At 37.7% G+C, this 26135-nt stretch overlaps 1 protein-coding gene across 38 annotated transcripts in view; it reads right to left on the reverse strand.

The window, feature by feature from the left end:
• MYCBP2 (MYC binding protein 2) overlaps positions 1-26135 on the reverse strand; it is a 270702-nt gene that overhangs the window by 208579 nt on the left and 35988 nt on the right. For 37 of the 38 annotated variants that reach the window (XR_015138240.1, XR_015138239.1, XR_015138238.1 and 34 more), the window contains exons 3-5: positions 15745-15960; positions 7943-8096; positions 661-857 (exon numbers count right to left, since the gene is read on the reverse strand). Coding sequence is in view for 33 of the 38 variants with exons in the window: in XM_086330007.1 (XP_086186133.1) it covers positions 661-857; positions 7943-8096; positions 15745-15960 (567 nt within the window). In the remaining 5 variants the exon portion in view is untranslated. Of the gene's footprint in view, positions 1-660; positions 858-7942; positions 8097-15744; positions 15961-26135 lie in introns of those variants that run through there. The other variant, XM_086330025.1, reaches the window with a different exon arrangement.

Raw genomic sequence — 26135 nt, forward strand, 5'->3', positions numbered from 1 at the left:
CTGGAGATCATCCAAGGGGCCAGGAAAGAGCACGTAACAGAGACTTAAAATTGTAACTTCTTCAATTTCCAGAAAACATTCCAAAAGAATTAAATCCAGTCTGCCTATAAGTAAGTTTCTATTTCTCATCACTAACAAGGATGAAGAGCTTATTCCACAACTGCCCAGTAAAAGCTCAAAAAAAAAAAAAAAAAATGCTGTATGTGAAGCAGAAATAGCTCAGAAACACATCAATCCACGAAAAACTATCACAACCAATTAGAAATATTGGAAAAATAATATATGCTTTTCTTTCAATGGGGAAGAGATATTTAGAAACTATGAAGGAATTCTACATTTGAAAATTCAGGGCAAGATGGGAGGTGGGGGAGGACAGAGAGCAAGCCCATGTTAAAGGAAAAGGAGGCTGCAGTGCTGACATAAAAACTACACTGAAGATGTAAGTTTTCACCAAATTTCATTTTATTATACCTTTCATGTCGCAGCATTAAACACACATGCAGTTTAGATCAACTGTCTTAGGTTATTTATACATCAACCTGGGATAGATCAACCACTATACTGAGCAAGAAAAAGCAGTGAATTCCAATTGACAGAAATTGAGGCGAAATGGCAACTTGGTCTCTTGTCCATTTCTAAGCAGCTCGAGATATGAAATACCTGAATAGTTTGGCAAGCGTGGCTGCCATTGTTGGTGAGGATGGCAGAGATGGCCTGCAGTGTCCTTCCTGTCTCTCCCCAGGAAGCCACCAGACTAAAGAGACAAGCGCAGGAAAGTGCTGTCAGAGACTGTCCTGTGCTGTCGTTCATTCCAGTACTTCGAACAGTGATTTCCAAAAGGAGCTGGAAGAGAGACTCTGTGGATAAAACAGAACTCAATTATGTCATTCAACATACAGAACATTATATGGTATCTGTTCATTTATTTAAACCTTGCCTCGTTTTTCAAAAAAATACTTAAGGTAGCTACAACAGTTCACATTTGTTCCTTTCTAGCTACCCTTTTTCACCCAAAGTTAGAATATTTACATAAAAAGGATCTTACAGAATACTTAGTCCAACTCCATATTTTTGTAAATGAAGAAATGGAAATCTACCCACAATCATTTAAAAGAAACTTGCTTTCAGGCATTCATAGTATTCAAGAACTAGCCTATTTAGGAGTAACAAACTATTCATTGCATTTATTTTCACCTTTTAGATTAGGAAAATACAGGCTTCTTAAAATGTTATATGCCCAAAAAACTATGTATTTATTTGCAAAACGACAAAAGAATACATAGAACACATGCAAAAATTTGCTTTCATATAAAATTGGCTTAATTGCTAACACAACAGCAGTGCATACTCAGAGACACAGAGAGAAAGAAGAAGAAGAAAAGAACAGAGTCATAAAGAGAGAAAATTTGAGAACAATGGAAAAAAAGGGGGAAAGGAGAAGGAAGGAAGGGGAAGGAAGAAAGAAAGAGAGAGAACTGATGTGCTGGAATTCTCTGCAAAAGGCCATCTGTATTTTATTTCTTAGCTCCCAGAAACTGAGGCTTCCTCTTGTAGTCCCCGTCTTCCGCATCTAATCCCTAATTAATTAAGTCCTGTCAATTTTACTTCCTAATTCCTCCACTTTTTGCATCTCATCAGCATCTCCCCAACCCATGCTATCTACCACCTTCTCTTAATTGGACTACTAAAAGTATTCATAAATTAGCTCCTATAATTCACTTTTGCATTCTGATAGTCAAAGAGAAATTTTAAACCAAAAAATCTGTTTTTTCTTTCAAATCTATTCACTCCTTTGTTATTTACTCCTCTTCCTTCTTTCCTTTCTCACTCCCTACTTCACTTCTCTCTATATCCTTCAGTCTTTTCCCTTATTCCATCTAGCCTTCACTCTGTCTCTCTCTCCAACTGTCCTCCTTTTCCTCTATCCTTTCATCTACCTTTTTCCTTTGTTCATCCCGCCATTATTATCCTGCCCATTCATCTTATAATTATTCAGCCAGTATTTCCTGCATTCTCCCCGTACATCAGGAACTATCCTAGACATTGATGAAGACAAAGAACGTCCCTGGCAACAAAAAAAGTTAGATCAAATTGAAGAAGATAGTGTAAGACTATAAAGAATTTTTTAAACATAAGTAGACAGTGATGTTCAATTCCTTCTAGAAACAGAACCATCCTCCTTGGACACAGCCTATCAAGCTCCACATGGCCTATTCCCTGCCTCCCCATCCTCGCACTCTCCACTCTGCTCACTGTCTTTTTCCCTTCCTACCTCCAAATCTTACCAGTGTGGAGATTCCTTAAAAAACTGGAAATAGAACTGCCATATGACCCAGCAATCCCACTGCTGGGCATATACACTGAGGAAACCAGAATTGAAAGACACACATGTACCCCAATGTTCATCACAGCACTGTTTATAATAGCCAGGACATGGAAATAACCTAGATGTCCATCAGCAGACGAATGGGTAAGGAAGCTGTGGTACATGTACACAATGGAATATTACTCAGCCATTAAAAAGAATACATCTGAATCAGTTCTAATGAGGTGGATGAAACTGGAGCCTATTATACAGAGTGAAGTAAGTCAGAACAAAAAACACCAATACAGTATACTAATGCATATATATGGAATTTAGAAAGATGGTAAGGATAACCCTGTATGTGAGACAGCAAAAGAGACACAGATGTATAGAACAGTCTTTTGGACTCTGTGGAAGAGGGCGAGGGTGGGATGGTTTGGGAGAATGGCATTGAAACGTGTATATTATCATATGTGAAACGGATCACCAGTCCAGGTTTGATGCATGATACAGGGTGCTCGGGAGTGGTGGGATGACCCAGAGGGATGGGATGGTGAGGGAGGTGGGAGGGGGGTTCAGGATGGGGAACACATGTACACCTGTGGCGGATTCATGTCAATGTATGGCAAAACCAATACAATATTGTAAAGTAATTAGCCTCCAAAAATAAACAAATAAAAAGACTAAAAAAAAACCTTACCACATGCTCTCCCCACCTGCCTAGAAACTTAGTTAACTCTTTCTTACTCACCCTTCAAATCTCCAATGTCACATCTTCTCTGAAGTCTGTTATTAATTCTTAGAATTCCTGCTTACATGCGTCCAACAGTCTACAGCTAAATTCCATAACAGCAACAATGTTTATACTGATAGCCCTTATATTATATGCTCTTAGCACAGAACATTTAAGTGAATAATTGAGAGCATATCCTCTAACCTTAAATTGAACAGAAAGACTGATATAAGGGAAGGATTTTTTAAAAACTGAACAATTTGTAAATCAAATCCATCAGCAAAGGGATGTCTGACGTATAATAATCATCAAGCTATCCTAACAATATGAGAGATGCATATATATTTTCATGAGCAACATGAAAAAAAACACTGTGGAAAAAGTGTAACTAATAGAAAAAACAGAGATTTCTATACAAATTTTACTTTAAAGAACCAAATTACTACTAAAATCTTGGAGCTAATTAAACAACATAAAAAATATGAAGTGATGGTAAATGCCTGAACAGAAAAATAAGTCAAAGCAGTGAACAGATCAGAAATAAGCATTGGAAGGATAGAAGAGAGACCACAGACAGTACAGCAGCATTTAAAACTGTTAGTAGGGAAATGAAAACAAATTATGATCAGGAGACCTAAGCTTGGATAGAAAGAAGATAATTAAACTAAAGCACATATTATAATTTTAAAAGCCAGCATTAAGAACAAGATCTATTTTGAAAAGAATAAAGGAAAGGGAATATTTATGTATAACATGAAAATAAAAGAAAGTATATAACAAATGGTAGAGGAAAACAGAATGGCAGAAGATCTAGGAGGAAAGGAATGATCAGCATGTTGTTCTAAGTTAAGATATAGGGTATACTGGTTTCAGTGGGCATTGTAAATACTTCAATGATTGGCTAATTTACAATCTAGAGCTAAGGACAACTAGCAGTTCAGTTCAGTTGCTCAGTCGTGTCCGACTCTGTGCAGCCCCATGGACTGCAGCAGGCCAGGCCTCCCTGTCCATCACCAACTCCCAGAGCTTACTCAAACTCATGTCCATTCAGTCGGTGATACCATCCAACCATCTCATCCTCTGTTGTCCCCTTCTCCATCTGCCCTCAATCTTTCTCAGCATCAGGGTCTTTTCAAATTAGTCACTTCTTTACATCAGGTGGCCAAAGTATTGGAGTTTCAGCTTCAGTTTCAGTCCTTCCAATGAATATTCAGGACTGATTTCCTTTAGGATGGACTGGTTGGATCTCCTTGCAGTCCAAGGGACTCTCAAGAGCCTTCTCCAACATCACAGTTCAAAAGCATCAATTCTTCAGTGCTCAGCTTTCTTCACAGTCCAACTCTCACATCCATACATGACTACTGGAGAAACCATAGCTTTGACTAGATGGACCTTTGTTGGCAAAGTAATGTCTCTGTTTTTTAATATGCTGTCTAGGTTGCTCATAACTTTTCTTTCAAGGAGCAAGCGTCTTTTAATTTCATGGCTGCAGTCACCATCCGTAGTGATTTTGGAACCCCCAAAAATGAGGTCTCACACTGTTTCCATTGTTTTTCCATTTATTTGTCATGAAGTGATGGGACCAGAAGCCATGATCTTAGTTTTCTGAATGCTGAGTTTTAAGTCAACTTTTTCACTCTCCTCTTTCACTTTTATCAAGAGGCTCTTTAGTTGTTCTTCACTTTCTTCCATAAGGGTGGTGTCATCTGCATATCTGAGGTGATTGATATTTCTCCCAGCAATCTTGATTCCAGCTTGTGCTTCATCCAGCCCAGCATTTCTCATGACGTACTTTGCATATAAGTTAAATAAGCAGGGCGACAATACACAGCCTTGACATACTCCTTTCCTGATTTGGAACCAGTCTGTTGTTCCATGTCCATTTCTAACTGTTGCTTCCTGATCTGCATACAGATTTCTCAAGTGGCAGGTCAGGTGGTCTGGTATTCCATCTCTTTCAGAATTTTCCAGTTTCTTGTGATCCACACAGTCAAAGGCTTTGACATAGTCAATAAAATAGAAGTAGATGTTTTTCTGGAACTCTCTTGCTTTTTCAGTGATCCAACGGATGTTTGCAATTTGATCTCTGGTTCCTCCGCCTTTTCTAAATTCAGCTTGTGCGCACCAGGACCCAAAGATCCCACAGAGACTGAGACAGAACTGTGTCTGAGAGTATCCTGTGGAGGTACAGGTCAGCAGGGGACTGCCGCAGGGGCAGGGGCTCTGGGTGCAGCAGACTTGGGTATGGCATAAGCCCTCTTGGAGGAGGTCGCCATTAACCCCAACACAGAACTGCCAGAACTTATACAGGACCGGGGAAAAGACACTTGGAGAGCACAAACAGAACCTTGTGCATACCAGGACCCAGAAGAAAGGAGCAGTGACCCCACAAGAGACTGACCCAGACTTGCCCATGAGTGTCCAAGAGTCTCTGGCAGATGCATGGGTCAGCAGTGGTCTGCTGCAGGGTTGGGGGCACCAGATCAGTAGTGCCTGCATGAAACCTTTTGAAGGAGGTCCCACTGTCTTCATTACCTCCACCATAGTAAGTAACAAGGAGGGAACACAGCCCCACCCATCAAGAGAAAACTGGATTTTCTGAGCATGGCCCCACCCATCAGAACAAGACCCAGTTTCCCCCTCAGTCAGACTCTCCCATCAGGAAGCTTCCATAAGCCTCTTATCCTTCTCCATCAGAGGGCAGACAGACTGAAAACCAAAATCAGAGAAAGGATAACTAGCAAGATATTCTTAAATAAAAGTATTAATTTAATTAAATCTTCAAAAAAATGCCACGAAGTCAAGTAGTGCATTGCAATGTAAATACAATCACTGGTGCTACAGAGACAATAAACAAGATGCCTGCTTCTTAATATGCGCAGCTTGTATTTGGTAGTAGCATGAATAACATGGTGCTGTTGTTTTTAAAAATCCTCAGCTTATTTTCATGGCCAGTACTCCCTACCACTAACTAAAACAAAATAGTAACAAAACAAATTGAACTCAGAAACTAATTATGATATATGATCCAAAAAAATAACAATCTGACATCAAAATGAAAACCAAGTAATGAGGTTCTCACATGTGGGTCTAACATAATCCAAACAGCCAAGCAAAGAAAAAGACCCAAAGTCGAGTTCAGACCAGCAGTATGGTCCCCTAATCAGCAGCTTTGGCATTACCCAGAAACTTACTCAACATGCAAATTCTTGTGTCTCATTCCAAATCTACTGAATTGGAAACTCCACAGTTAGGGTCCACATATATGATTGACACAAGCTAATGCATGAGATTTAGAAAACTCTAGACTCTTTCCCAGATCAGGAAAGGAGTACATCAAGGCTGTTTATTGTCACCCTGCTTATTTAACTTACATGCAGAGTACATCATGCGAAATGCCGGGCTGGATGAAGCACAAGCTGGAATCAAGACTGCCAGGAGAAATATCAATCCTCAGATTATGAAACCTCAGAATCCTCAGAAATATCAAACCTCAGATATGCAGATGACACCACCCTTATGGCAGAAAGTGAAGAACAACTAGAGAGCCTCTTGATGAAAGTGAAAGAGGAGAGTGAAAAAGTTGGCTTAAAGCTCAACATTCAGAAAACTAAGATCATGGCATCTGGTCCCATCACTTCATGACAAATAAATGGAGAAACAATGAAAACAGTGACAGACTATTTTGAGGGGCTCCAAAATCACTGCAGATGGTGACTGCAGCCATGAAATTAAAAGATGCTTGCTCCTTGAAAGAAAAGTTATGACCAACTTAGACAGCATATTAAAAAGCAGAGATATTAGCTTGCCAACAAAGGTCCATCTAGTCAAAACTATGGTTTTTCCAGTAGTCATGTATGGATGTGAGAGTTGGACTATAAAGAAGCTGAGCACTGAAGAACTGATGCTTTTGAACTGTGGTGTTGGAGAAGATTCTTGAGAGTCCCTTGGACTGCAAGAAGATCCACCCAGTCCATCCTAAAGGAAATTAGTCCTGAATATTCATTGGAAGGACTGAAACTGAAGCTGAAACTCCAATACTTTGGCCACCTGATGCGAAGAGCTGACTCATTTGAAAAGACCCTGATTCTGGGAAAGACTGAAGGTGGGAGCAGGGGACGACAGAGCATCAGATGGTTGGATGGCATCACCGACGGGATAGACATGAGTTTGAGTAGGCTCTGGGAGTTGGTGATGGGCAAGGAAGCCTGGAGTGCTAAAGTCCATGGGGTCGCAAAGAGCTGGATGCAACTGAACTGAACTGAGATTTTTGAAGGCCCAGAGTTAGGAAAGCAATTAGCCTTCACAATTAAGCTTCCATCTCTTCCTCTTCCTTAAAGAGCCCCCACCTTGCTTACAAGAGTATGTGTTGAGTCTAGGTCACTGGCAAATGAAAGGCAGGCATTCATAAAACTTAAATGCACTTTACACAAAGCAAATATTTTTCACTTAATGGAAGTTGCTACTAATTCAAAAGCTTTACCTTCAACATGATAAATACAAACCTATTTTTGTTTAGAAACTAACTGTGCTGTGTTGAGTTGGTATTTGTTTCCTCTTTTCCTACTCCTTTGACTCTCCAAAAAGCATGTAAAGTTAGATGAAGTCAACGTCAGCTATTCTGCTCAAAGGTTTAGTAAGAATGATTTAAGTTTATGGTGACAATAAGGCTTGAGGATTATTTCTGGGTTCTAAGAATTTCTATTTGCCATCATCATAATAATCAGGAAATGTCTGTGCATGAACTATAACTCCAGTGGAACATAGCAAAGTAACTTAAAATTTATACCCCTGCTGTTTCAGCACCATCAACAGAGACTGAATTACAGGCTGTAGTCAGTATATGCTTCATAAGAGAAGCTCTTTACATTCAAAGGCTTCATTCACTGTGCCTAAGCTCTTACCTAGGACCTCGGGTGGCTCTGACTGAAGGCCTTCCGGTTGCTGACCCTGAAGTACGTTAAGCAGGGCTTGGAGACTCCTGAGACACAGGGATGGATGAGAAAATCGTGTCTCCTTGATCAATTCAAAAACTTCACAAAGTCCAACCTCAATGATCTATTTAAGATAAAAAAAATTATACTTTATAACATGTGAGCTAATAACACTTTTCAGGCAGTATAATCAGTACAGTTTACTTCTAACAGCAAATGATTAATGGTACAATATTTTAAAGGCAAGACAAAATCATCACATAAAAAAGAATAAAACCCATTGTGTTTAATTTCAAGATTTAGAAAATTATCTGGTTACACATAAGGTTAAAAAATAGTGGCTCTATTTAATAAGTAGTTTTAGTATAATGAAGCCATAATAAAAGATCATGAAAATGGTTTAACAGTAAACCAGTTACTAGATTGCAATCACCCAGGAAAAAATTAACTAATAATATAGAAAGTTCATTTGGCTGTACTCAAGTAAAAATTGGCATTCTATTTTATTTTAATTTTACTTATGGCCAGAAAAAAAAAAAAGTCAATATAGCACTATACTGTGAAAAGATTAAAAAAGGAACCAAAGTTTCTTAGGATTTCCTATAACAGTAAAATCAGCCAATTCTTATTTGTAGATGGTGTCCCTTATTCTTGTAGGATTTACCACAAAAAGAATCAAAAACTACCTATCTAAAATATCATGGCTATTTTTACTTTTAATTATCTTATCATTACTCATGAGGACCAAGAAAAATGTAACTCATCCTCCAATTAAAAGTAAATACATTTTTAAAATATATAAATAAAAATTAAAAATATATTTATAACTCAGTATCTACCAAAAGATGGATAAATTTGCAACAAAAGACAGAGAGCAAATATGATAAACTGGTAAAAAGAGATACCTTCAGAAAGCTGAGAGAACAAAAGACAATGAATTCAATTTCTCAATCAATGCCTATATTTTGAGAAGGAGATGTGTAAGATCTTCTCAGGAAGTGTAAATTTGGAGAAATAAGTAACAGAAAAAGTTAAAACTAGATAAATTAGTAGAAGTGCATCAAAGAATTAATTCCACTGAATGAAATATAAAAGAGACTCTCTCTGATGAGATTTATACATTAATTCATATATGACATAAATAATTTTAAGTACTTATTTCATGCATCTCATTACAGGAGATATGAGATATATTAGACCCTATTCTCTAAAAGTTTATAATCTAACAGGCTAAATGCATTTTATATATATTTTTATCCAGTCCAACCTCTATTAGAGCATTTATTATGCTATAATATAACTGACTATTTTTGTTTCCATTTTCCAAACTAAAAATGTGTCTCCTTGTGGACACAGAGTATATCTTAACTAACTTCTCCCATGACTAGCCCAGTGCCTACACATGAGAAGCAGACAACAAATACTTATCTCAGCTATTCACTCTCTCAGTTGTGCACTAAAAACCACTGCAACTCATAAATGTGTTGCCCAGGCAAGGGTCAAGTCAGTTGCAGACAAGTCAGCTGCAGTTATCTAAAATCCTGGAATGCTTAATCATAGTTAAGATTATGGAACTGCTTGTACAGAGTTTCAATTGATTAAATGGAAATGAAAACATTCCATTTCATATAGTTTACCTTCTGGAAATAGACAAGAAAATAAAAACAAACTGTCCAAGATTTCTGTTTATGTCCTTACAGGAAGCAAATCTGAAGTCAAAGACTGCCTAAGTATACAAAAGTGAAAGTGAAAGTCGCTCAGTCTGTCCAGCTCTTTGCAACCCCATGGACTATATACAGTTCATGGAATTCTGAAGGCAAGAATACTGGAGTAGGTAGCTGTTCCCTTCGCCAGGGGATCTTCCCAACACAGGGATTGAACCCAAGTAGGCAAATGCTTTACCAGCTGAGCCACCAGGGAAGCCCAAGAATACTGGAGAGGGAAGTGATCCCTTCTCCAGCGGATCCTCCCAACCCAGGAATTGAACCAGGGTCTCCTGAATTGCAGGCGGATTCTTTACCAGCTGAGCTACCAGGGAAGCCCAAGTACACAAAGTAGGGCTCTATTCTCAGGCCGGTAGGAGACCAATCAAGATTGCCTGGAGAAATATCAATAACCTCAGATATGCAGATGACACCACCCTTATGGCAGAAAGGGAAGAACTAAAAAGACTCTTGATGAAAGTGAAAAAGGAGAGTGAAAAAGTTGGCTTAAACTCAACATTCAGAAAACTAAGATCATGGCATCTGGTCCCATCACTTCATGGCAGATAAGATGGGCAAACAGTGGAATCAGTGGCTGACTTTACTTTTCTGGGCTCCAAAATCACTGCAGATAGTGACTGCAGCCATGAAATTAAAAGACACTTGCTCCTTGGAAGGAAAGTTATGATCAACCTAGATAACATATTAAAAAGCAGAGACATTACTTTGCCAACAAAGGTCCGTCTAGTCAAGGCTATGGTTTTTCCAGTAGTCATGTATGGATGTGAGAGTTGAACTATAAAGAAAGCTGAGCGCTGAAGAATTGATGCTTTTGAATTGTGGTGTTGGAGAAGATTCTTGAGAGTCCCTTGGACTGCAAGGAGATCCAACCAGTCCATCCTAAAGGAGATCAGTCCTGGGTGTTTATCGGAAGGACTGATGTTGAAGCTGAAACCAATACTTTGGCCACCTGATGCGAAGAGCTGACTCACTGGAAAAGACCCTGATGCTGGGAAAGATTGAGGGCAGGAGGAAAAGGGGATGACAGAGGATGAGATGGTTGGATGGCATCACCGACTCAATGGACATTGGTTTGGGTGGTCTCTGGGAGTTGGTGATGGACAGGGAGGCCTGGCGTGCTGCAGTCCATGGGGTCGCAGAGAGTCGGACACGACTGAGCAGCTGAACTGAACTACCAATCACAAATTTTCACATGTCAAAGAACTCTTCACAGATGACATTCTTGGCTAGGGTTTCTTTGTATAAGTAGATTCCTGTAGTAATAGAGAAAGTATTGAACCTTGCCAAAAATAGTAAGGCTCCTTACTGAACAGCTTCCCAAGTTGTCTCTCTGATCAGGTTATGCTGTAATAACAAATGCATGACAACAAGTAACTCAGGGGGCTGCCTAGGAACAGCGCACTAGATGGGTTTAGTGAAAAATACTCCTCAAACGTTAGTCAAAATGATCAGGACAAGGAATTATCCATCTGTCCAGATGAACCACTGTAAAATCTCACTTATCACCTATATCTTAGTTCAGTGTATAATTTTCATTTTTAACAAGGAAAAAAACTAATTCATTTCCAGAACTGTGATATACATTCAATACACAACAAAATAAAAAATCAAACTCAAGTTTCCCAATCATATTTAACTTTGAATGATTGAACAGAGGAACAAAATATGTTGTAAATTAAGACTTTTTGCTGAGGTTTGGCTGAGAGTATTTTACTACACATAAGAACTCTGAAACTGCACTTTATACTCTGAAGTCTGTCTTACAGTCACTAAGAATACACTCTATGTCCTCCTCCCTCAGTAACAGGAGGAAGAGTACAAAAAGAAAAAAATATAGTACTGCAAATACAATATGATTTCATTTGTGCAGAAACAAATATATTTTAATGTGTATATGTAAAAATGTTTATAATGGGTATATTTTGGTTATAAGGATTTTAGAAATAACTTCCAGCTTTTAAAATCTTCTTTTCCTCTTTTATAAAAATGTTCCCCATTTTTTCAAATTATCTACACTGAATACACACTGCTTTTATAAATAGAAAAAGAGATTATTAATAAGCTTGACTGCTCAATAGAATAGTTCATTGTAATAAGATAACACAGTAAGCTTTCAGTACTTTCCATGACAAACCATAACTAACCACCAAACACACGGTCTTCCAACTCCTCTTCAGAAAACAGTCTTTTGTAAATTTACAGAATGTTATCATCACTGTTGCTTTAAAACAATTAAATCCTGAAAGCTCTCTATTATACTTGAAGGAACACAAAACCCAAATAATTAACTAGTATAGCCAGTCCAATGTCACTGTTGCGAAAAGTGAGGCAAAAAACATATTGGGCCAAAAAAAAGTCTTTTGAAGTTTTATTTTGCTCTCCTCAAATCATGTATTTCCAAAGGTGGCATTATCATTTTCACTATCAGTAACATGAAGGTGTAGACATATCACATTTAGATTTAATAATAATAAACTCTTTGCCATCAGAAATTCTATCTTCTATTAAAAAGTCCTAGAGTCAATTCTAAGACCTACAGAAAATATTTGAAAAAGCTCAAAAGGAAATCAAAATCAATTTAACTAACTTTTAAAAGTCAAGGAGAACCAGTCAGAATGGCTGCGATCCAAAAGTCTACAAGTAATAAATGCTGGAGAGGGTGTGGAGAAAAGGGAACCCTCTTACACTGTTGGTGGGAATGCAGACTAGTACAGCCATTATGGAGAACAGTGTGGAGATTCCTTAAAAAACTGGAAATAGAACTGCCTTATGATCCAGCAATCCCACTACTGGGCATACACACTGAGGAAACCAGAAGGGAAAGAGACACGTGTACCCCAATGTTCATCGCAGCACTGTTTAGAATAGCCAGGACATGGAAGCAACCTAGATGTCCATCAGCAGATGAATGGATAAGAAAGCGGTGGTACATATACACAATGGAGTATTACTCAGCCATTAAAAAGAATACATTTGAATCAGTTCTAATGAGGTGGATGAAACTGGAGCCTATTATACAGAGTGAAGTAAGCCAGAAGGAAAAACACCAATACAGTATACTAACGCATATATATGGAATTTAGAAAGATGGTAACAATAACCCTGCGTACGAGACAGCAACAGAGACACTGATGTATAGAACAGTCTTATGGACTCTGTGGGAGAGGGAGAGGGTGGGAAGACTTGGGAGAATGGCATTGAAACATGTAAAATATCATGTATGAAATGAGATGCCAGTCCAGGTTCGATGCACGATACTGGATGCTTGGGGCTAGTGCACTGGGACGACCCAGAGGGATGGTACGGGGAGGGAGGAGGGAGGAGGGTTCAGGATGGCGAACACATGTATACCTGTGGCAGATTCATTTTGATATTTGGCAAAACTAATACAATTATGTAAAGTTTAAAAATAAAATAAAATTTTAAAAAAAAGGTGAAGAAAAAATAAATAAAAAAATAAAAGTCAAGGAGGGAAAACAGAATTGTATCAAAATGATATCTCGGACAACAAATAAAAAATTGCCTCCATTACGTAAGAGAAAAAAGGAGCAAGAGAGAAGTAAAACCCCAGCAAGAAAAAGGAAAATGACAACCACACATTTGAGAGAAGCAAGAGAGGAACAACAAAGGAAAGGAAAGAAGTGACACGAAAGAGTGTCTGGAGAAGAGGCACAGAAATGGTCAAAAGGAATAGAAAAGTCAACATTTCACACCTGCCCTCATGCTCCCATCATCTCAAACCCTAAAGGCCTCATCTCTTCTGTGTCCTGCAAACTGCTGCCAAAGACCTAAAAAGTTTCGCTCCCAGTCCTGCCCCAGCCCACAACACTCTGACTAACTCTGCAACAAAAGCATTCCACTGCTCCTTCCTCTCTGATCTGACTGTCTCATTTCCATGGATATACAGTACTTCTTAGTAACTGAAGAGTTCCCCAAAAACTAACTGAAATTTACTTGGACCTACACATTTTCCTATTTGTACCTTAAACTCATTAACAGCTAGCATTTATTAAGCATGCATGTATTTACTAACTCTTTGAATCCTTACTACTACCCTATAAGGAAGACATTATCCCCATTTCAGAGATGACAAAACTGAGCCACAGAGAGGTTAAATAACTTGCCTAGCATCACACAGCTAGCATTTGAAATTGCAAGTGTTTGAACTCAAGCAGTTTGACTCTACTGCCCATGTTCATCATTATACCTTGTTTCCTGACAGGCTAGAACTTGATGGAAAACTCAGTATGATGGAAAACTCAGTATTAATAACTTGAATTATCTGCTTTTCTTCTTTTCACTGGAAGCTCTCTTTTAGATTCTGCATCTTTTGACTCTGTTATTCATGCTAAAAAAAAACACTTAAGAATGCCTGATATTTTATTTCCTTAATACTGATTCTTCCTAAAGTTTTAAAATAACCTAAGAATCAGTAGTTCTTGACTGTGCAGTATCTTTTAAATTATATACAGTTTATTATCTGATGTTTACATACCTGTGTGAAAGGCTTCTCTGGGTCTTTATTCTCCTTCCCAATGTTGAACCTAAGCTGAGTGACTGTTACAGTACAGTGAGACTCACCCACACACAGAATGAATTCTTATACCGAAAATACAAGCCCATATCCTGACTTAAAAATGTAGCTTTGCTCAGCCTCCCCTAATTAAGCATAAGAAATCAGTATTATAGACCACGCTGTCTACTTGGAGAAACTTGCACGGAAAAGATGAGTCTGTTTTAAGTGGAAGAAAGAAGCCAGTAGAGATAGTACAGTTATGGACACTGGAGAGAAAAGGACTAAGGGGAAAAGGGTCCCAAGAGCAGATAAGGACACTTGAAGGTGACTGATTAAGACGCTAAGGGACTTCACAAAATCTCTACTACCCTATGAAATAGGAAGCAAGTCAATTGCTGACAATAAGGGGAGAAGAACCTGGTGGTAATGATTAAGGACGGGGATGAACTTACAAAGAGCCTCCATGAAAAGTGAAAACAGATCAGGAACATGGCCTCTATCTGGCTGCTATGTCTGAGTAATATAAAAAAAAAGTATCTACATGGTATCTTATGTAGGCATATGAAGAAGTTTTTAAGGCACAGTCTTAAGGTATCCATTTAGTAAAAAGAAAATATATATGAATCATTTATGATAAAGGAAATCATTTTTAAATGTCTATATTTAGAAAACAGCAATATGTATAAATAATTTATGATAAAGGTACCATTTTAAAATATGTCTATATTTTCATCCATTCTTTGTTAGAAATATTCACTACACATACGATACAGAAAAAAAATATATATATATACATAAAATAACATTACAATCTTAAAACAAACTCAATGCTTAAATAGAACAAAATACCTTAAGAACAGTTTGTTCCACTACAATACATGTTGCTATGACACCAACTGGATTATATGCCTCTGGTAAATATGGGAGTGATATCAGAACAATGCAGTTTGATTTACATGTATTTTTCCCCTAGTCAAAGGGAACCAGGATAGCAAGAGTACACTCAACACCTTAGGCAGAAAAGGCAAAAGCTCTCAGCTCAGCTCTTCTAGCTCTGTGTCAAGAAAAATTAAAACATATACCTGTACCCAGAGGGAGGGCTGGGCCCATAGCCTTCCATGGCTCTTAGCTTGTGGCAATCTGCATTTCCTCCTGTGCCCACCTTAACAGCAGCCCACTGGCTCAGAGCTCCACTTCCAACCTCAATGGCTCAGTGCCTGCAAGCCACCATTGCCCCTCTCTTGCTTCTGCACATTTTTAATAGCCCCTGAACAAACTCCAAGCCACTGAGCTCCCTGCCTGGGCTTCCCAAGTACTCCCCACTGAGGTACCAATTACTGACTTTGTTAGCTCTCCAATTAAAAAGTTGCCTAAGGTTTTCCTGATCTAGCCTAAACCTATTTTTACCCATACGTCCTGTTATTTTCAGTGTGCAATTTCATTAAAAGCAAGGTGTTTTAGCAATGCAAACATATGTATTATAGCCCAAACTCCTGTAGGTTATTCATCTAAGTGGAACCTAAGTACCTTACCTTTGGAAGCTTGATAGGGGGCTCTTTGGATTCCTCCTCTTCATCACTATCTGATTCTCCGCTCTGCACAGAGTTCTTAGAAGCCGCTGCCAATGATGTTTCCTTTTTCTGCCATTCCAGAACGCAATGGCGTACATTGCAATAAATATTAAATGCAGAAGGATTGCTATGTAGTTTGATATCTGGTATGATTACCGTGTTCTCCAAGTTCTCCGACTGAAATACAGGACACAGTATTTCAATTTCATACTCCTTTCCATCATCATCACTACTCATTTTTTAAATGAAAAATTAAACATTAGGCTAGATGACATGCAAAAGTCACATAGGTGACAAAGATAATCTAAATCTACTGACTCAATTTATAGCACTTTTTACAATACTTCACTACTTTCTAAGTAACAAAACAATAACCAATCTGGCAAGGGCTAGAAAGGAGCCAGTAAAGAACTTATCAGGAATACCCTTTTACCCCACAAGAGGAAAAGAGCCCACAAAGCTTAAATGCCAAAGTTTCAGAGGATACTCCATTTTTTGCTTTTCTAAGGGGCACCATATATACTGCTGAGTCTCAATGACCTACCACATATGTTGAATTACATTTTGATTTCTTTCAAAAGTAGATATAGGGCCTTAAACAGAAATTAGAACTTAAAAAAAAAACCTTAGTTTTAGTTGATACTAATTTCATTCTCATTCAAATAATGGTGATGCTGAGAAAACTACAGATTATGGGCACATGCTTCCTGAAAGCTCTCTCTCTTAGCTACAAAGTTGGTGCAAAAGTAATTTTGGTTTTGCATTGTTGAACTTTGTCATACTTGCTGTTTATTTTATGTATTTTAGACTATGGAAACGATGTTAACAAAAAGCAAATTCAAGCAATATTCTTATTTGAGTTCCAAATGGATCATAAAGCAGCAGAGACAACTTGCAACATCAACAACGCATTTGGCCCAGAAGCTGCCAATGAACGTACTGCAGCACAGTAGTGGGTCAAGAAGTTTTGCAAAGGAGACTAGAGCCTTGAAGATGAGAAGCCCAGTGCCTGGCCATCAATAGTTGACCATGACCAACTGAGAAAATTATAGAAGCTGATCCTCTTACAACTAACTACAAGAGAAGTTGCCCAAGAATCCAATGTCATCTATTCTACGGTCCGTTCTGCATTTGAAGCGAACTGGAAAGGTGAAAAAGCTCAGTAAGTGGGAGCCTCATGAGCTGACCGCAAATCAAAAAAATCATCATTTTGAAGTGTCATCTTCTCTTATTCTACACAACATGAACCATTTCTCAATCAAAATGCACTGAAGAACAGATTTTATACGACAACCAGCTCAGTGCCTAGACCAAGAAGAGGCTCCAAAACACTTCCTGAAGCCAAACCTGCACCAAAAAAATTCATGGTCACTGTCTGGTGGTCTGCTGCCCATCTGATTTACTAAAGCTTTCTGAATCCTGGCAAAGCCATTACATCTAAGAAATATGCCTAGCAAATTGACGAGATGCACTGAAAACTGCGATGCCTGCAGCCAGCAATGGTCAACAGAAAGAGGCTAATTCTTCGTGACAACACATGACTGGACTTTATACAACCACCGCTTCAAAAGTTGAACAAACTGGGCTACGAAGTTTTGCCTCATCTGTCATATTCATCTGACCTTTCACCAACTGACTAGCACTTTTTCAAGCATCTCAACAATTTTTCTCAGGGAAAATGCTTCCATAACCAGCAGTACACAGAAAATGCTTTCCAAGAGTTCACTGAATCCCAAACACAGATTTTTATGCTACAGGAATATATAAACTTGTTTCTCATTGGCAAAAATGTGTTGATTGTAACAGTTCCTACTTAGATTAATAAAGATGTGTTTGAGCCTACTTATGATTTAAAATTCAGGATCCAAAACTGAAATTACTTTTGCACCAATCTAATATCTGTCTTAATAAGTACTGCAAATAACATGCTTGGTAATTCAATTGTTATAACTAAATATCCCAGGTCTATTATGGCCCAGCATTTTATTTATCAGACTCCAACCACATTTTTGAGATCAATATTTACATTATAAATATACAGAACTAGCTTAAGATAGTATACAAAGGTAAATTTGAACAATTAGAGTATGGCTAGGACGTATCCACGAAAAATAAAATGAGACATTTTGAGTACCAAGAACACTTGAGTCTCAAAATTCTACTTTTCTTCAGTAAGTATTATAATTAGGAAAAAACTGAGTACTCCTTGTTCAATAAAAGAATACTAAAGTTAACTGATACATAACATGTGACTATGTCTTTCACAGATACTAAAAACAAACGAATATTAGCAATTCAAATCCAACAATATACTCTTAAAAAGATAATATATCACATTCAACTCAAAAACAAGGATGTACAACATTGGAAAAGCAATCCAAAATCCACACTGACAAAAAAATAAGAGAAAAAAAATAACACACTATAAATAAACATGGAAAACACTTGACAAAAATCAAATACCCATTCATGACAAAAAGCCTAAGTATATTAAGAACAGAAGAGAATTTCAAAACTCAAGTTGAAGGTACCTATGAAATACCCACAGCAACACAGTAAAAGACTGAACGCCTTCATCCTAAGGCTGTAAGCAAGGCCAAGGTACCTACTCTCAGCAATTACACACAACACTGTGCTAGATCTGCTATCCTCTGCAACCAGTCAAAAAAAAAAAAGAAATAAAAGGTATAGTTATAAAGAAAATTATCTCCCAGAAATCAAATGCTTTTATTTGTAAGAGACATAAAAAAGAATCTTAAGTGTGCAGAAAAGAAAAAAACAGTCTTTTGCAATAATATGTGGATTTAGCAAAGTCTAAATATATAAAAATGAGTAATATATCTATATCCTAGGAGTAAACAGTTAAAATATGTAAAAAAATAGTATCAGGAAAGTTAAAGACTGGGAGAAAATATTTTGCTAACCACATATCTGACAAATGACTGTGCTGTGCTGTGCTTAGTCACTCAGTCATGTCTGACTCTTTGTGACCCCACAGACTACAGCCCGCCAGGCTCCTCTGTCCATGAGGATTCTCCAGGCAAGAATACTGGAGTCGTTGCCATGACCTCCGTCCAGGGGATCTTCCCAACCCAGGGATCAAAGTCAGGTCTCCTGCCCTGCAGGCAGATTCTTTACTGTCTGAGCCACCAGGGAAGCCCAAATGACTAGCATCCAGCATATATAAAGAATTCTCAAAATTCAATGAGTAAAAAACAAACAAGCAAGCAATCCAATTAGAAAACGGGCAAAATACATGAACAGACATGTCATGGAAGAAGATATACAGAAGGCAAAGAAGCACAAGAAAAGAAGTTCAATATCATGAGCCATTAGGGAAATACAAATTAAAAAAATAAAATGAGAGGTAGTACACACCTATCAGAAAGGCTGGAATAAAAAACAGTGACATTAACACAAACAGGTGAAGAGGTGGAAAAACTAGATTGCTCATGCATTGCTGATAGTATAAAATGACACAGAGACTAGAAAAAAAGTACAGTTTTTTAGAAAATTAAACATGTACTTACAGTATAATCCAGCAATTGCACTCTTAGGCATTTATACCAGAGAAATGAAAACTTATGTTCATACAAACACCAGCACATGAATGTTCATAGAAGCTTTATTCAAAATAAAACTGGAAACAACTCAGATGTCCTTTAATGAGTGAAGGGTTAAACAAAATGCGGTATATCCATGCCATGCAACACTTACTCAGCAATAAAAAGGTGCAAACTATTACTGATATATGCCAACAACTTGGATGAATCTCAAGAAAATTATGCTGAGTGGAAAAAAGCCAATTCCAAAGGTTACATACTGCATGAATCCATTTATATAACATTTTTGAAATGACAAATTATAGAGATGGAGAACAGACTTGTGGTTCGCAGAGGCTAGGGAGAGGATGAAATTTGGAAATGTATTTGTTTACATAAAAGTAGCACAATAGATCCTTACAATCGAACTGTTTTACATCCTCACTGCAATGGTCACAAAGACCCACACATGATAAAACTGCATAAAACTAAATACACACAAACAAATGAGTGCATATAAAACTGGTGAAATCCAAATAAGATCCACAGGTTGTATCAATATTGATTTCCTGGTAGTGATATTTATAATACTATAGTTATACAACACCTTACCAATGGGAGAAAATGGGGAAAGGGTACATAGGATCTCTCTGTATTATTTCCTAACAATTGTATTCATATCATAATCATCTCAAATTTTTACAAAATACATTTGTAAATAACAGCATTTACAATAACATCAAAAATACATAATTATTAAAGTATGCAAAGTCCTCTCCACTGAAAAACAAAATAACATCACTGAGAGAAATTAAAAACTTAAGTAAATGGTAAGAGAATCTACATTTATCAATGAGAAGACTCTGTATCATTAAAATGGCAATTTTAATGCCCCCAAACCTACAGATTCAATGCAATTCCAATAAGAATTCTAGAGGCTTTTTAAGAACAGAAATTGACAAGCTGATTCTAAAATTTACATAGAAATATAAAGAACCTAAATTAACTAAAACAATTTTTTTAAAAAAGACCACAGTTAAAACATCTGATGTATTTCAAAACTACTGTATTGAAGACATATGGTATTAGTATAAATATAGATCAATTAAACAAAATAAATTCCAGAAATAGGCTTACACAAATATAGTCATCTGATTTTTTACAGAGATGCCAGGATAATTCAAAGGAAAAAAGATTCTTTTTAAGAAATGATGCTGGATCAACTGAATACCAACATGTGAAAAAATGAACATCAACTTTTACCTCACACTATATACAAAAATTAACTTGCAATGGATCACAGACCTACACGCACCAGTTAAAACTATACAATCTCTAGAAGAAAATCTATAGACAAAAACCTAGGACACAAAATACATGAAGCATAAGAGAAAAATCAATTCTTTAAATTTATAAAACTTTTGCTCTTCTAAAGCACTCTACAAAATCAAAAAAGGCAAACCACAGGACAGGAGAAATTATTTGCAACACAGCTGACAAAGGACTCTGATCTAAAATATATAAAGTACCCTGAGAATTCAATAAGAAGAAAACAATTATTAAAAGGGAAGGCAAGAGTTGAACAGATGTTTCACAATAAAAAGACATAACTGGTGAAAGGCTTATCATATGATGATGATGACAATGTTCACACATCATTCGTCATGAGAGAAAAGCAAGGTAAAACATCACTGAGATACCCTTATATCAGAATGACTAAAATTTTGTGTAACTCTTAAAGGGTGAAAGACAGTGGTATCTTTTCAGGAGCATTTTTTTTCCCCTGGCATATAAACTTTGACCATAATTACTTCATAGGAAATCATTTTAACTGCTTTAAAATCATTCATTTTCAGCTATGATTCTAAGAATAAAATTAATGTGAGTATTAAAAAAAACAATGACTAAAATTTTAAAGACTAACAAGATCATGTGTTTGCAAATATATAAAGCAATTAAACTTCTCACACTATTGGTGGAACAGTAAAATGGGAATAGTCACTCTGGAAAACAGTTTTCAGTTTCTCAAAAAGCTAAACACCCACCTATTAAGCCACCTGTGAGGAAGTGTTAACACTGTTTATTCTCTGTATTTCTCCAAGGGAATCATCACTGTCCCATGGCCAACACTTGGCAATGGAGTCTTTAGAGAGCTTTCTTTATGTTAGGTATTGATGATTCTGTTACATACTCCTACAACAATAGACCTTACCCACTAGCTGGTCCAACCACTTTGCAGAAACATCACGACTGACAATGTGAACCCAAGTTTCACCTGCTGCAGCTGGCTGCATGTCAGGATATACCTATGTGACCAGATCCCCATTAAAGTCTCAGATCCTGAGACTCAAATAAGCTTCCCTGGACAGAAATATTCCACACATACTCCTGTGTTTCACTGCCAGAGAGAAAGCACGGCCTGTGTGCTCAACAAGGCAAGACCACGAGGCCTATGTCGTTACTCCCTAACCACGAATACATTTATTTTTCCTCCTGCTTACACTGTACTCCTTGTTGTAATAAATCTTAGCCATTATTGTAAACTGCTTTTGAGTCTTATGAGTCCTCCTGAAATCAAAGATATCATCACCTTAATCATCACAAACCTAGGTGTCTACCCTCCCCCAAAAAACAAAAACGTGTACCCACACAGACTAGTACACAAATGTTCATAGTGGTTTTATTTGCATTGGTTGGAAACTGGAAACAACACCAAAATGCCCATCAACAAGTGAGTGAATTAAAAATCAGGATATATACAAACAATGGGATGCTAATCAGAAAAGGGAAAAAAAAAAAGACTATTAATATATATAAAAACATCAACAGAACTCAAAATCATTATGCTGAGGGAAAGAAACCAGATACAAGAGTGTACCCAGTATGATCACATTTACATGAAATTCTAAAAAATGAAAACCAATCTATAATGACAGAAAGCATATCTGCGGTTGCATAGATTCAAGGCTGTAATGGGGGTGGGGGGGCAGGCGGGGTGTGGAATGCAGCAGAGATAAGGAAAGCCTTAGGGATGATGGAAAGTTTCTAAACCATGATTGTATTTTTCAACACTCACAGTTTCAGGTTCTGCCATTAAAGAACCTGATCTAAGATAGATACATTTGATAGCAGGAATTTGAGGAAGTTTCCTACGTCATGGATTTGACTTCTCTTATAAGAAAGTGAAGTCATTTGCTGGAGAGCAGAATTTATCACAAGTTTGAGGCTTTGAGGCGAATGGCAAAGGACTGAAAAAGACATAGGAAAAATGGAAGAACTATTTGACCAGAAAAAACAAGAAAATAATCTGGCTATGGAAGGTTCATTTGATGCTGGCAATCATGAAAGGGTACTGCTGTCAATAAACTCTCATTTAACTCCCTTTACCAGGAGGTGCTCACCTGCAGGGAAACATGGCTGCACTTGTACAGGACTGAGTTTGGACCGGGGGCGGGGACTGTGCTGGGTCTTTGTTGCTGTGAGGACTTCTCTCTAGCTGTGGTGAGCGGGGCCTACTCTAGCTGTGGTGCACAGGCTTCTAATTGTGGTAGTGTCTCCTATTGCAGAGCATGGGCTCTAGGCACGTGGGTTTAGCAGTTGTGGCACATGGTCTCAGTAGCGGAAGCTCTCAGACTCTAGAGCACAGGCTCAGTAGTTACGGCATATGGGCTTAGTTGCTCCGCATCAAGTGAGATCTTTCTGGACCAGGGATTAAACCCATGTCTCCTGCACTGGCAGGCAGATTCTTTGCCACTGAGCATGAGAGACGCTCCAGGACTGAGTTTTGTCAGATAAATCCAACAAATGTATAAATGAGGAAAAGGAAGATGTGGTAGTCAGAATAATGGCCTCCAAAAACATCTCCCCCCTAATCCCCAGATCCTGTGAGTACATCACCTTATATGGTAAAAGGCAGCCTGCAGATATGTTTAAGAATTCTGAGATGAGGGTAGTTATTATGGATTATTGAGGGAGGCCCAATGTAATCCCAAGTGAAAGTCGCTCAGTTGTGTCCGACTCTCTGCGACCCCATGGACTATACAGTCCATGGAATTCTCCAGGCCAGAATACTGGAGTGGGTAGCCTTTCCCTTCTCCAGGTGATCTTCCCAACCCAAAGATTGAACCCAGGTCTCCCATACTGCAGGCATATTCTTTACCAGCTGCGCCACCAGGGAAGCCCATGTAATCCCAACAGTTTATATAAATGGGAGAAGGTGGCAAGACAGTTGGAGAAAGAAATATAACCACAGGAAAGGGTCAGAATAGTGTAGCATGAGAAGACTCAACCAACAATTACTGGCTGTGAAGATGGAAAGAAGCAGAACCCAAGGAATGCAGGCTCTAGAAGCTGGAAAAGGCAAGGAAAGGAATTCTCTCCTAGAGCCTCCAGAAAGAGTACAGTCTTGCCGACACTTTGATGGTAGCCAAGTGAGACCAGCCACCTGAGACTTTAGACTTCCAGAACTGTAAGATAATTTGTGCTGTTTTAAGCCAAATATAAAATATAAAGTTTGTTATAGCAGCTATAAAGAACTAATACAGTAGATGAAGCAAGAGTTTTTCTAAAAATACTGTGGTATCTATACCAGATAAGAAGGAAAGTAAACGAAGGCGATGGCTAATGGAGAAATGGAGGGGCCAATGAGAGCAATAACGAAGATGAATTAGTACAGCTGCTGCTGCTGCTAAGTCGCTTCAGTCGTGTCCGACTCTGTGAGACCCCAGAGATGGCAGTCCACCAGGCTCCCCGTCCCTGGGATTCTCCAGGCAAGAACACTGGAGTGGGTTGCCATTTCCTTCTCCAATGCATGAAAGTGGAAAGTGAAAGTGAAGTCGCTCAGTCGGGTCCAACTCCTAGCGCTAAATGGCACTTAAAAATAATTTTTATAAAATGAAGGTGGATGAAAAAATAGTCCAGAAATAGTAACAGAGGACAGAGACTAACACCACCACTTTATACACTCATCATGAACAGGAAATGTTTCCTACTCATCTTTGCATCCCAAATATCTTTGCATCCTACAAATCTTTGCACAAGGTCTGCACAGAGTCAGTAATTAAAGTCTAAGGAATAACTGAATGAAGTTTTTTTTAATATTGTTCTTATCACAAGCTGCTCCTAAAAAGTAGATAGAAAACCTAAAGGCCAACAGAAGAAAGATAAATTATTAAGGGAACAAAGCTAGTCAGAGACAGAATTTAAAGAGAAGAAAGACTTTGACTTTTTATCTCTTCCTAGATACCACATGCCACCACTTTTAGGAAAATCAACAGATGAAACCTTAAAAAGGATTTTAATAGATTTTCAATATTCCTATATTCAGATTCTGCACATAGCATGAAAAAGTGGAAAAGGGGTAGAGACTGTAAATCTGAATGACTGTGTATAAATATTTGTTAAAGGTTTCCACACATTAAGATAGTAAGAATAATCTCCACTTACTTCCCTCTTCTGTCCCCAAAACAAAAGTAATAAGATGTGATACAGTGAACATATATTATTTATCTGCCCACACAGTAACATTTTCCTGAGGGCAACCACATTCCACATAGGCTGTTCATCAGGGTGCTCACCCACCGTCCATTACAAAAGTAACTCAGAATCTAACCAATCGAAGCACCCCATTTTCAAGATCACAGTGAATAATGCAGGCCAATTAAAAACCCCATCCAAGATTTTCTGCCACAACTAGTAGAAGAAATTGCCTTTTGCCTAAAGAAAATAAAGTTGGAGCTGCCAGCAGCCTTAGTCCTCAGCCACAGGCAATAAACCCACACTCAGAGCAAAAGAGAAGCAAGAAGATTCAATGATATTATTATAATCCCTGGGTCCAAAGGATCAATTCCATCCCCTATCCTTTTATTTTTGGTTTACTACTTCAAAGTAGATTTCTTCCAGCTACAGGAGCAAGAACACTCATTAAAAAGGTCAGGAAACAACTGTCTATAGAACTTAAATATGCTATACAACCCAAGCTAAGTAACTGTTTCTATAACCAAAAGTAGAGCTCCTCAGAAATCATAGTTAGGATTTCTCTCTTCCTCCTGTCCATTATAACAGAGACTCTCTTACAGAAAGTGAAATGTTTAAGAAAAAACTAGGTGATTTTATAGAGAAGATATCTGCATTAAATAGGGAAAAGGATCCTTGATCTCTTAAGGTACCACCAAGTTCAAATATTCTCTATTACCTTTTCTTTTGTACAGCCACCAACAGTCAAAAAAAGTTCAGAACAATATACACGCACCAATACACTCTCTAATTCATAATGTACGCATAGGTATACGACAAACTTGAAACCAAGTCCCAACTCACAAGCCAATTTCAGTCAGTTTCTAGCACGTGTAGTCAGAATGAAAACGAGAAGAGAAACAGATATCCTCCCCCAAAGGACTAATCAAAGGTAACAGGAATAAATAATAAATAATTTTCAGATTCCAAATAATAACTTGCTGGTCTCCGGTCAAAAACACCAAAAAGATAAAATTAAACAGTGTGATCAAATGATAAGGGGCTTTAAATATTACTTTAGTGCACAGAAATGATTATATGCATATCTTATTGTTTTTATTAAAGTAGTTGATGTACAACACTGTATAAGTTTCAGGTGAACAACAGTGATTCACAATTTCTAAACGTTACATTCCGTTTACAGTTATTATCAAATATTGGCTGTATTCCCTGTGGTGTACTATATGTCCTTATAGCTTATCTATTTTATACATAGTAGTTTGTACCTCTCACCTTTCTAGCCTTTGTATTTTTATTCAAATTACTGTATGAAAAAGTCCTTATTCCTTATAAATT

Source organism: Bos grunniens, chromosome 12 (genome assembly GCF_055505025.1).
Source record: "Bos grunniens cultivar Pamir isolate PY7600 chromosome 12, Bosgru_T2T1.0, whole genome shotgun sequence".
Taxonomy (NCBI): Eukaryota; Metazoa; Chordata; class Mammalia; order Artiodactyla; family Bovidae; genus Bos; species Bos grunniens.